Raw genomic sequence first — 13182 nt, 5'->3', positions numbered from 1 at the left:
TACCCCATCAATATTTTCCTTTTCTGTGTGATAAGGTGGGTGGAATTATTGCTTAGCAGGAGTGCCGTGACCCCACAGACACTATGTAGGTGGGCCTGGGTGTTATCTAAATGAACTCGGTCAGCTCGAACGACACACACAGTCAAGCTCAAGCTGTGAGCCTTGACATAGCTTCACATTGTGTGCTCAGCTAAGAATTTTATAAATGTGTAGCTATTTATTTCAAAAGCCTTTTTTAATCCTGCCATTTGGAGTCAAAGAGGGAATCTTGAACTTGGTTTTTTGTGGGACCAAAACTCAGAAATCAGAACATTTAGGATTCTGGAATCACAGACTGTGTAAATGATTTAAATGTGAAATCACTTAGACAGTGAATTTTCTCTTTATTGATTAATTACTTCACTAATTAATCAATAAAATGCCAGTGAGCTGGATAAAATGGGTCGATTTGTTTTGCTCCAGGCTAAGAGTGCACTCACAGAAAAAGCGGGGACTCTTGTTACAGAGCGATGTGGCAGATTTTTGAAAGCTTATTTTTGGCAAATTATGCAAACTTTCCTTTGAAATTTTTTTTTGTACGTCTGTATGCACAGTTTTTATGCCCATGTGTATTCATTGACCTTTCATTTATTTGTATGCTCTAAAATAACTGAAAGTGAGAGCCTGCAGGTGTTTCAGGATGGCTACTGAGTGCTGCGATCTGCTTTAGAAGGACTGAACTGAACTGAATGATGAATTGCACTGGACCGTAACATGCATGCGTCTTCAGCATAAGTTGCCATAGTGATCTAGGTTAAAAAACAAAAAAGCTGCATTAGTGACACTGAAAATTGCTTTGGGCTGCATTCAGCCTCAACAAAACCAGCTGTTACGTCCCCGTAGCAGCTTTTTAGAACACACGTCACTGCTGGTTTACATTTCCTGAAAGGCGCACCATAATGTTGCTCCTTGTTTTCAGATCGAATGTGCCTCGCATTGTGAGGTGCAACAAAGGGACCGTAAAACCTTTTTTAGAGCTTGCATGATGAGCGTGTTCACTCTGTTTACAAATCCAGCGTTGTGCTTTCGTTGTGAGAAACAGTGAAATGAGAGATCTGACTTCTATTCTTTCTGTCTAAAGGCCAAAACAAAGCATTCAGAATGGGACTGCTTCACTGTTTCACACAGTCAACAGCTTACATGGTTCACCTGGTCAGTTTTGCCCTCCAGGCCACAAAAGCTGCTTCATTAGCTGCTTTCACTGCAATCGTTGCTCTAGCTTCATTTTCCTCTTACTCACCTGTTGGTCATAAAATATCAGTTAACGGGGTTTCAGCACTTAAACTGACATCTTGAAATGAAAACTCGTTTCATGAGTAATATTTTGTCTTTTTATAGACTTTTATTATATTTGACTTCCTGCCTGTACTGTAGTAAACAGCCTGTTTCATAACAGCCTTCAGAGGATGGTGCATCCATCACTGATCAAACCCAAATTTCACACTTCCTTAAAATAATTCTGTTCTCGTACTGTATAACACTTGGGAAGCTGCGCATACAGTGAGAGCCTTTGCTCAGATTTGCCTGCAATGGGAAAAGGTGATAGAGGCAAGAGGCGAACAGAAGAACTTGTGAAGAACATGTGAGCTTCTCTTTGGCAACCTTTGATACCGATGTCTAACATAAGTGCTTATATATAACAATATAACTAATCGTAAAAATAAAAAAATGACCATCAGATTTTAGTGTTTTCCTGCTCTGAGGCTTTTCTCAGTGTTGCATGCTGAGTTCTCGGTGTGACCTTTGCAGATGCTTTTTGCTATGTAGAGTAGCAACAGTCTCCATTTGTCCATTTCTCTCCATTTGAAGACAGTTTCTTATTCGCTGCTTTGGATCATTTGTGTATTTAAACATGTGTGGCCTTTTCTACCTTTGTGCATCTCTCTAATGCTTCCTGTAAGGTTCTGTGACGGTTGTTGTAATCAACATGTGGCTTAAGCGCAGGAGTCATTAACCTGACTTAATATGGACTGATTTATAGGCAGGGACACCTCTACAAAGCTTTTAGTGAGTACTTTAGCACAGGGGTATCAAACATAAGACCAGGGACCACAATTGGCCAGGCGAAGATTCCAATCCAGCACAAAGGACAGCTGAAGGAGGATACCTCACCCGCAGCCATTCATACTACGATAAAGTAATAAACAATTAAATGACAGAGACGGTCCTGCTTTTTTCACTATGGGCTATGGAAATGTCAATTTTTTATGTCCACAATAAAATCAATAATAAAAATAGAAAATTTTCTGTAAATTAACAAACATTCCACTTTATAATTACAGGCTCGTCTGGCCAATCAGCTATCAGAATTTTCTGTAATTTTACACATTTATTTCTTACAGTTTAGGCCCAATGAGTCACTGCTTTTACCTTTACTACAACAGGGTTTCTTTGTCATATAGACATGTTGTTGAACTCAGCCTTCTTTTTCCTATACTGAGACATGTCAGAAAAGAAATGTGTAGTTAAACATCTTTACACTGATGAAATCTGTATGAAGCTGTATCGGAGCTGTATGAAATCATTCTGAAGGCTTCAGACGTTCTAGTGAATGTATGTTTGATGCATATAAAGTCTTCAGACTAAACTGATTGCATCACAGAGGAACCTGCTGTAGTTTCCCACCTATAAAAACTAAAGATGTAGAATCAGTGTTACTTACTATCTATGCTTGCTTGAGGATGGCTTGAGATAAGTTTAGAAGCATCATTAAGATACTCTAATGTCAGTCGAACAATGAAATATGGCTTAACTCACCTTGTTTTATCACATTCACCAATTTACTCTCCCTTTTTAACGTCTTCTACAATAGTCTTAACTACTGCATTAACCTGTTTGTTCAAATGCTACGATGTAACAATAACGTATCAGCCTCATTGGCAGGTGTGACTCTGATGTGTCTGGAGTGCATTTGAAAAAAATTGTCTTGCACAGAATCCTCAAGTCAATTTCGTACATTTTATTACTGTTGCACCATTTATACAAGTACATATAATTTTGAATGCATCAATTTCCATATCATCTTTTTGTTTGTTTGTCTGAACGTGTGGTGTGGAAGTAGCAGTGGTGAAACATGGGATGAAAATATCAACTGTAGTTGCCATGGATGCAGACTGAAAAATTATTATTATTTTTTTTCCACTTGACCAAAAAGACAGGACTACAGGTTCACCCAACCACGGACATGCAAGTTACTGAGTCAAGAGAGGAAGAAAAAACTGAGCCAAGTGACACGCGGCGCTCCTCGAGTGTTTGTTTCTGCTACGGTTTGACGAGTGCTGGGAGGAAAACGCTGAACGTCACATGGATGGAACTGAAAAGTTGGCAGATGGATGGCTGAGATGACTAAATATATATACATATACTTACATACATGCAAAGGTGGAAAGACGAATGTTGGTTTGAATAAGCCAAGCACAGTTTTGGGTTGCTGGTACCTTACTTGACTGTTTTGTGCAAAAGCATTTAGCTCGATAAAGTCGTAATACTTCCTTCACTGTATTCATCATAAAGTTCAATCTAAAATCGGAGCTTTCTTGTCCTTCACGTCCTTCCTTCCATCTGTCCTGCTGGTTTTCCTTCAATGTCATTTCTTCCTTTTTTCATCTCGTATGATAATCATCAAAATGTTTCTACTGTACTATAAATGATAAAAATCCCTCCTTTGTTTTTCCTGGGCCAGTGTATTCTATTTTCACTTGTTTGCACTGAGAGTGCTGCATAACTGCACTGTGCTAAAGACACAAGCAGCATGACGCACATGCACGCAGGTTTAGTACAAGACGGAGATTTGGATTACACGTAACCAGTTCGCTTAAATGTGATGCTATGGGGTCCTTGACCGTCCATATGTGACAAGTCAGAACTGTCTCAGTATCACCGTAAACCTGGTGCACATGTGTGAATCTGAATGGGCTGGTTTTTGCTGGTTGCTGAGAGTTTAAGGATGCTCAGCACTGTAAAACGCTGCAATGTCACCTTAACTTTTTTACCAAGTAATCCAGTAGTAGCAGAGGATGGGTGGGGCTAACACCATGCCGAACAACCGCCACATCCTACTGACACAAATGATGAACACGACTGAAAAACCAAAAATGGAGTCAATAGCACAACTGCTGCTTTCTGAGCATCCATCTCTGTGCAAGATTACTCCCACTAAAAACCCTTAAAGGTCTCCATACACGCAATTTGAGCCACACCGTGCAATGTGGATCTAATACACTTGGGTAAGACGTCATGTTTGATGCAAGATACTGTTGTTGGTATACCCACTGGATCACGTGCCATTTATTTCTCTTCTACTTTCTTCTATGCTACATCGTCCTCCCCTCGTCCATCTGCAACTCAACCTAAGTCTCTCCTTTGCTGGAATCCTAAAGTTTTGTTGTGCATGTTTTGTCCCAAGCTTTTTTTGTTTGCAGGACTCCACTGCCATGACCAAAGATTTCGTCATGATTCTTTCACGTCGGTCAAAGTCTCACACTGTTTACGGTTTTACACCAAAGTGTTTTGGCTTTTAAAAAAAGTTCCTCAAGCGGTGGAAGCTGGGTGTTTTCAAAAGTGTGCTTGGTGTTTACAGTAAAAATAAATTTGGGTGGAGACATCTATCAATATTGCTAGTTTTTAATGTATCAAAGATGTACTTTAGTACTTTTCCTTCCACCACTGCACAGATGTACATACATGTAACCTATATTTCCAAACAGTAAAGGAAAATGCACGAATGGCGATAATGACTAAATCAGAGGCTCCCTTCCATGTGCAAGGCCTTTCCATCCAGCCTTAGAAACATGGACCATATTACACTGAATTGGTTGCTGATGGCTCTGATCGTTTGCTAAAATCCTGCCTCCTGCCTGTTCTTCAGTGGTATCAGACTGTTAGTGGTGGAAAGCTACACTGATTCAAAACCCAGTAAATCAGACCTGGGTCAAACAGCATCTGCGAGCGCTCTCGCTTAAGGCCTTTTCACTGCTTTGATACCAAAAGGGTGAGGTTTGCTCAACAGGGCAGACTGCTTTAGTGCTGTAAGGTTTCCTCTGGTAGGTCCACTAAACTTGAATATTAAATATGAAACAGATCTACTAGTTGGATAGTGTCTTTTTAACGTAATTTGGTTTACTGACAAAGGAAATTTCCGTGTCGGGAGATTGTATGTGAGCATGTAACAATTTCATTTCAAAGTAAAAGAATCCACTGTTGACTTTTTCCTTTCAGAAACGTATTGTCCTGCTAATACTTGAATCGAAAGTGTGTCTTGCAGTCAGTTTTACGCCCTTTTACTTTCGCTAAGGAAATGATTTGTCTTCCAGACAATCACAGGATGCATGTAACCTAAATAGACTCGTCTGGCACTCAAAGGCACAGCTGAGCATTCACTAACTGAGCTCTCCCCATGAAGGCGCAAACATCACCTTCTTGGTATTTTAAGCAAGTTCAAACAACCTCTAAGATGTGACCGTACTGTCTACTTCACCCAGGTCAGCAGAAGATATGTCTTTTCAAACAAACAAAAAAAACGTATACTTTAATTTTTACTCTAATTGGTCTTCAGATTTTGCTCGAGGATGAGAGGCTTGCATTGAACTTTCTAAGAACATTTTAGAGATCTTTTCAGCGAGGCTTTGCAGATTATCTAAGCAATACAAATGTTAAAAAACCCACTTAGTTTACTAACAATATAGCTAAGGGTTTCAGTACAAAATGTAGAAGTTTATCTGAAAAATCCTACAACTGTTTAATGTCTAATGTTCTTTTTTCTCTGCAAAGCCCACCTTTACCAACCTTGCGAAATGCCTTAGAAAGCCTGAAAATTCCCAGTCCTCGCAATGAATCTCCAAGTAAAAGCTCTTCAAAGAAAGTGGGATCTTTTTAGAGAGAAAAATAGGAAGCAACACAACCCGACAATACCACACACAATCACGCACGACCACAACCACGACTCCACAGCACTGAAAAGCTGGAGGTACCAGGTCAGAGCCAAAATCACAATATTCTGACGAGGAGGATGAGAGGAAGAGGGAGAGCTGAAGAGGGGACAGATTCGACTCGAGTCCAGCTGGTAAGGTGTTTTCTTAACCTCTCCCCTTCCCTCCATCAGAACCCCAAAATTTAGACGTCCACAGATCGAATGCAGGAGCCTTCTGTGGCCTGACGTGGGAATCAGGCCAAACCTTGTGGGACTGTATGAGCGAGAGGGATGGCGGATAAATGGCGAGGCGTATGGCCGACATACACTCGTATCAAAGTTCAAATACTACAGCAGAAAAAAAATAGAATAAAACATAACAATAATAATAGCAATAATCATCTGCAGCGGTGGGAAACTTCTCCAGGTGGTTGCTTCAGTCCTCCTCAATCAACAAATCTTCATCATTACAATTATTATTATTATTGTTATTATCATAATATGGGTGGACTAGTAAATTTCTTTCTTTCTTTTTAATCTTCATCGTTGTTGAGTTAGGTAATTTATTTCTTCATTTCGAAAAGTGGCTGTCCATTAATCTTGAACTGCTACGGTTTGATCCTTGCTTGGTGCCTCTGTGGCGTTTGCCTCCTTGGGAGGTTCGGCGGCTGGTGTTGAACTAGGAGCAGGGGTGGCCTCCTTTGCCGGGGCGGGAGGTGCCGCTGCCTCTGTAGGCTTGGGGTCAGGGGAGGCAGCAGGGGCCGCTTCGGCTTTGGCTGCTGGTGCCGCAGGGGCCTCAGTCTTTTTGGCGTCGGCCTCATCTTTGCTCTCAGCTGCAGGGGCGGGTGCTGCGGCCTTAGCCTCGGCTTCCTTCGCGGCCGGGGCCGATTCTTTGGCCGGGGCGGGGCAGCTGGTTTCTCCTCGGCCTTGGCGGGCTCTGCGCTCTTGGGCGCCTCTGTTTTGGGCTCAGCGTTGGCGGCAGGTTTCTCTGCCTCCTTTGAGGCAGGAGCTGCGTTCTTTTCCTCCTCTTTGGGTGCCGCGGCATCAGCTGCTGGCGCCTCCTTGGCTGCCGTGTCATTAGCTACCTCCTTAGCATCGCCGGCAGCTGGAGCCCCGTCCTTGTTGTCTTTCGGCGCTTCGCTCTCCTCTGCTGAGGCCCCCTCTGCTTTGGCATCCTTGTCTTTAGCCTTGTCGTCGTTTACACTGTACCCCTTCTTCTTTTTGCTGAGCTTGCCTCCCATTTTGTATCACTGACCTCTGAAAGAGAAGGAAAAAAATAAGACTTTTAGTGAAAGTAGATATTATATCAAAGAAAATGCATTCGGATGAAAATGCATTAAAGGTATAGCAAAATGGATTAACAGCATGTCAAACAACCACTATGACATTCTGTCTGAGACGTCTGTGTGTTGTGTTGGAGAGATATTGCCTTAAGTTAAAACTAGGCTGGGCTGCACTCTCATGTAATACCATTTTAAAACACGAGGAGGTGCAACGAGTCACATTTCCCAGAAATCCAAAATCATGCAAACCAAGTTTTATTCAGGCTAGTCTTAGCTCAATGTTTGTGCACTAACAGAGACCACAGAACTGCAAATGGAAGAAGCATGGATCTGAGGCTTAGGCTGCATATATTATTAAGAGGTGTGAGAAATGGGTAGGAACCCTAACCCTAACCCTGTAGTGTGGGAAGGCATATAATCAAAGACCTGGAAGGGAAATATGAGGTGTGCAGATGCATTGATTGACCAGGCAAAGACCGGAAGTTTGGGTTAGATTCACATTTACTTTTTAATTGGAGTTTTTACTTTTAGCATTGAAAAATTCAAATATTTAAATTTTCTGAAACTATGTTTGTTTGGCATGTGGCTAAAATGCAATCTAACCCGAGCCCCAAGAGGTTTGCCAGAACCTGGTGGAGGTTATGAGCTAATCTTCATAACCTATTGGCCACTGAAAGGCTGTTTTTTTATTTTACCCCTGTTTTAAAAATAAAGAGATTTGTTGCACCATCTGTGCAAAATCTGGACGGTGTAATGTGTATGCAGAACCCATGCATTTCTGGAAAACCATCTCTCAAATTACATTTTTAATGCATTCTTTCAGCATGACCCACATGCCCCCCAGAGAGAAGCACAGCATGATATTTTCATTTCCCACATATTACAACAGAGAAAAAACGAGAAGACGTAATAGTCATCGGAATTATTGATGTTCACTGTAAGAAAAATGCTGAAGCCTTTACACTACAAGTCCACAAAAGAGACCTCGCTCATATATTCCATCATCCTGGACAACAGAGAGTAGGCACATCTCGTTTCTCACCTTTCAGATCAGGAACATCTAATTATAAGTGCACAAAAGAGCTTTCAAAGCTCAGATCCCAGCAGTAAAAGGAAATTCGAATAAGTTACTGAAACAACACTCCAATCAAATCGTCTCTTAAGTTCCTGAAATGGCCGCCGAACACGGCTAATTAAATTCTTATCTTGGTTGATGGGAAAGACTATTTTTGCAGAGAAGTAGATATAAAACAGATCTGTGTCCAACTGTGTAAAATAATAGTTGCTGTTTTAGTGTGCAGAATGGGATTTCTGGGGTTAAATCTTCTCAGTGCAGAGATTAGTATCCTACGGGTAGTGATAAAGCGATGTAATTCTGATTAACACGAACTAGCCATACAAGTCCTGCAGTATGTTTCCCACCTGACTGAAATGTTTTCAGTCTTTAGAATGACCAATCAGTTCATTAGTCTCATATCACCAGTAGGCACACTCCTCAACCTTCTAGTCGCCTGAGTAAGATGTTATCATCCTAGTGGCTCCATGTTGTAGTGATTAATGCATGCGCCTTACTCATGGCAGATCCCTGATTTAAGACCAGGGAGAGACACAAACCCAGCCTCAGGGGGTCACGAGACAGTGTACTCCTGGTGCTGATCCAAAGACCAGATTAATGGAAAGGTTGTGTCGGGAAGGGCAGCCAGTGCCAAATCAGACAAGTTGATCTGTCCCCTGTGCTGACTTTGGAAATAAGTGATCAGCTAAAAGTTAACTCTTTGTAGGATGTAATAATAAAAAAAAAGATTCTTGAAAATATAGCTTTGAAACATCCTCAACACCTGGAGAAGAAGCTGTCATCTTTTCCTAAACCCAACCAACCCAAAACCCGATGCAGATACTGGATGTCAAACCTGATGTGACACAAGTTAGAGCCAACAGATGTGCCTTGAGAAAACTATAAACGCTGCCTCATATTACAGCGCCTGCATATGAATCAAATGATAACAACCTCAGAAGAAGGTCACCAACTACTGGTGCAGCACTTTTTGGCACCGATAACAAGTCCTAATGCGAATGCAATATTGGTTGATATTGTATGAAATGGGTTATCTGTCCTTGATCACGTATCTCATGAAAATTAATGATAATAGAATAATAATAACAGCTGGTAGAGCATTTCTTTCCTTATTTTCTGTCATATATTTCGTCCCAACAGTGGATTAATCTGAAAATGTGGCCAAAACTGGCTGATGAACGTTTTCAAACCCAGCATTTCTACATTCAAGTTATTCATGAATAGATGAAATCTCAAATTGTACTGCATGAAATTCTGTCATCAGGATAGAATATTTCCTTGAAATACTCAACCATGATGTGAAGCACACAGGGAATCTATAAAAAAGGGTGTTTTGGAGCACTGTAAATCACCAGTCACTAAGCAGGCAGAGAAATGTGTGTGTGTGCAGGCTCAGTACACACTCCCACCCCCACAGACACACACACACCTGCAGATTCCTGGCTCAGTCTTTCAGTTGAAGATTTTTTTCAGGAGTGTCACCATCTGCCTGCTTCATAGGGGAGAGGACTTCAATGCCACAATGAATCAAGCTTATTAGGAGCAAAGGATCAAAGATGGAACCGTTTCGGATAAGATCCCTCTACGCCGACGATTAAAACGGAGAGAAAGAAAGTCGTAATTTTATTAAGCTATTCTTCTTAAAGCAGTTTGAATTCATCAGTGTATGTGAAATATGCAATTCAGCTGCCTTACCAACAAGGTAAGGGGTAAAGATCACCATCTTAGAAACATACATCAAGAGGCTATGCTACGTTGCATGTGCAGACGTTTGCGTTGCCTTTTGAGTTTTACCTCCAGCAGAATGTTTTTGAATTGGTTGAGCAATAAAAAAACAAATAATTCTTTTCTTTTTAAATATGAAAAAACTGCCCTCTGTGACTGAATGTCTCACATGGGGCCATGTTGACGGATCGACTTCACAAGACCTTTTTATTATTCCTCAGTTATGTGGTTAACACCAAGGCGTCCTCTTTGTGCTGCCACTTGTAAAAGTGTGAAATCTGTCAAAATGGCTCCGAACGCAGACGTGACCTTTTCCTCCCAAACAAACGCGACCACTGAGAGATTCTGTCGGCTACTCACAACTTTGCCCTGCGAATGGGGCTGAGCTGACGGTGAATCCACTCAAAATGCTAATCGCCTCGTCGCCACTGACTGAATTACTCCACTATTCACGCAATGCTCCTGCAGGCGTCCAACAGTTGGCATCTGCCAGGGCCGCCGTTCCTGCCGCAGCTTTATACGACCCACAATGCAAGTCTCTCTGCCGCATCACATCATTTGACTCCCGGCTTGCGCTGCCAGTACAATGACTCATGATCATCGGGCAGACAATGGCTATTCACACGAAAGGCACGCTTTCTCACTGCTGGGCGTGTGGTGCTAGTGTTTGAAGAGCTGGGGCAGGGCTGAGACAACCTGGAGAAAAGGCCCCCAGCTGACAAAAGACTTAATTTAACCTGCACACTGCAGTCACAGAAGCACAAAAGCAAGTGTGAATGGTCTGTTATGACCTTCCAACATGGCTTTGTGGACAATAACGTCAGGAAAGGTGGCCACTTTATCTTAGTGGCTTGAAAGAAATTAAAAAGGAGCAACTAGAAGGCAGAGAGCAAAGGTCCAAAAAACACTGGACAAACTTCCAAGCCACACATAAAAAGAATCCTTTGTTATTTTTATCAGTTCATCTTTACGCTCATTCCTTGACCTTTTATTTCACACTCTGCATGGATTTGGAATCAACTGTCTCAATCCACTTAGACACACTTTCATTGTTACGGTTGTAAGAAGCTAATCTTCTAACTGTGGAAATCCCTGATCTCATCACTGTGAAATCGCTTCTTGTGCTCTGACCAGGGTTGATCTGCATTTCCAAATTTCATAACTGTGTTTCGAGACGAGAGAGACTTCACGGGCTTAACTGAAAATGTGTTTAATAGGTGAAACTTTAACCTTTGCGACAAACTAAAAACGTGACAGGGACTGTGAAGTGGAGGGTACTCACTACATCTGGGACTCCTACAGTCGCTCAACAATTGCCATCATTGGATTCTTTTATCTTTGCCCAACAAGAGTCATCCCAGCAAAATCTGATGATCCTTTATGAGAAAGAGCGGGGAGTTAAAAACTCCTTTTTAACAGGAAGAAGCCTCACGCAGGGGGCGGCCATATGCCGCAGATGGTTGGGTGAGGGGAAAGGGAAGAGTGTAATTTTACTCTAAAATTACTGGAATTGTTCAGTCTTCGCCACAACTCTACATTTGTTTCCAGAAGATGCTGACAAACAGCAAAAAAGGCTTTCAAGCTCAGCTAAAGTAAAATTAAAGACACTATTGAAATCCCATAAAAGACCTGGATTCAGCATGTTTAAAAAGCAGCCTGTAGAGACCTCAGCGAACGTCGATGCATCTTTCTAAGGTCCATTTATTCTTCCTGAGACTGCACACTCCCAAGATTAACACACCTGCGCGTTTCTTCTCCTATTTTCCCCCACTGTGTTCAGCAGTTGCCTCCCTCAGCTACACACTCTCCAATCCCTCAGCCTCTCGAGCTGCAGAGTTAACAAAACCCACGACTGATTACAGCGGCGGCGCACGGCGATAAAGCATTTAAACATTATTAAGTGACGATCATGTCCGTGTCTGGCGAGTCAAAAAGGTGGCAGAGAGGTTTAGGATGAGCAAAAGTCCCTGAAGGAGCAGATGGCTGAGCTTCTCCAGCTCTCACCATCTCTGGCGAGTCATCTGTCACGCCCACACATCGACACCACTGCTCAGCTCTGCTCCACTTTTTCTCTGCATCATCGCTCCAGCCTCCACTCTTCTCCACATCTTTGCCGCCTTCTGCTTCAGCTACAGTCTCCACATAATGCCACCTGGATCAGACACGTATAAAATGTGGCAGTTCTGAAGAGATACTGTATTCCTATCTACTAAATATCTGAAGTCCCTCTTTTGTCCCTCCGGTCCGGCAGATGGCGGTCTCCAGGAGGTCCCAGGGTCTCCGTGAATCCCCTCCCTGAGAGCAGCAGTGAACCTGCCGGCCTGGCAGGTTCTGTGTTCCTGCCATCCAAGATGACACGTTAAAGGTTAAAGCTGTCACTGTCCGACGCCCCGTCCTGCTCGGACACTCTCACTCTGCTGGGAAATCAGCTTGACAGCAGAAAACAGGAAGAACTGCAGGAGCACTAATGGCAGTTTGGTGTTTTTAACCTTTATGAAAGTGAAGAAAATGAACTTTTTTGTGCAGGATGGAGGACCAAAATTGCCAAGGTACAAAAAAAAAGTACAAAAATAAATCTATAGTCCCCGTTAAATACATACCACTAATTCCACTCATGTTATGAACTTGTTTCCATGTATTTCTTCTCATTTTTATCTCTTACATTTCATTAAAAGTTCAAAGAATTCTGACAATTTATGTTTTACATTAGTACATTTTTGCTTTGTGATTCATTAAATGTCTTATTTATTAATTTGTGTATTATTTCATTTTTCTCCTTTGCAGTTTATTTGCAGTTCTGGCCCTCTACAGAATATTTGATTCTGTTTTTTAAAATTTTATGTACACTGAAGCTAATCAGATGATACAAAAAAAGAAAAAAAAGAAACTGACTCTAAGGAGAAAAATACATTGTAGTGATTGCATCACTTGACAAAGCTGTTTTTCCAGTGAAACTGACACTGAGGACACAGTTTTGGTTTCACAGGACTCACTGACAGGGATAGCATCCTCTCCTGAGGACAATAACAGCAGCTTCTCGTCCTATGTCACACTGACCTCCATTTTAAAACAGTTCTGTGCCATCAGACTGAACAGATCTACGAGTATGCAACAACCTGCTGCAGCTATCTGATTGTGCCGGACTGCTGTTA

At 41.9% G+C, this 13182-nt stretch overlaps 1 protein-coding gene across 1 annotated transcript in view; it reads right to left on the bottom strand.

Moving 5' to 3' along the window:
- Positions 1 to 2978: 2978 nt before the first annotated feature.
- basp1 (brain abundant, membrane attached signal protein 1) overlaps positions 2979 to 13182 on the bottom strand; it is a 51336-nt gene continuing 41132 nt past the window's right edge. Inside the window, 2 exon segments of the mRNA XM_005457676.4 lie at positions 2979 to 6840; positions 6843 to 7204. Of these exon segments, the coding sequence (XP_005457733.2) occupies positions 6542 to 6840; positions 6843 to 7188 (645 nt within the window). The 5' untranslated portion in view covers positions 7189 to 7204 and the 3' untranslated portion in view covers positions 2979 to 6541.

Source organism: Oreochromis niloticus, linkage group LG18, assembly GCF_001858045.2.
Source record: "Oreochromis niloticus isolate F11D_XX linkage group LG18, O_niloticus_UMD_NMBU, whole genome shotgun sequence".
Classification (NCBI taxonomy): Eukaryota; Metazoa; Chordata; class Actinopteri; order Cichliformes; family Cichlidae; genus Oreochromis; species Oreochromis niloticus.
Note: the sequence above shows the minus strand (reverse complement) of the source record. Positions and strands in the feature narration are given on the sequence as shown.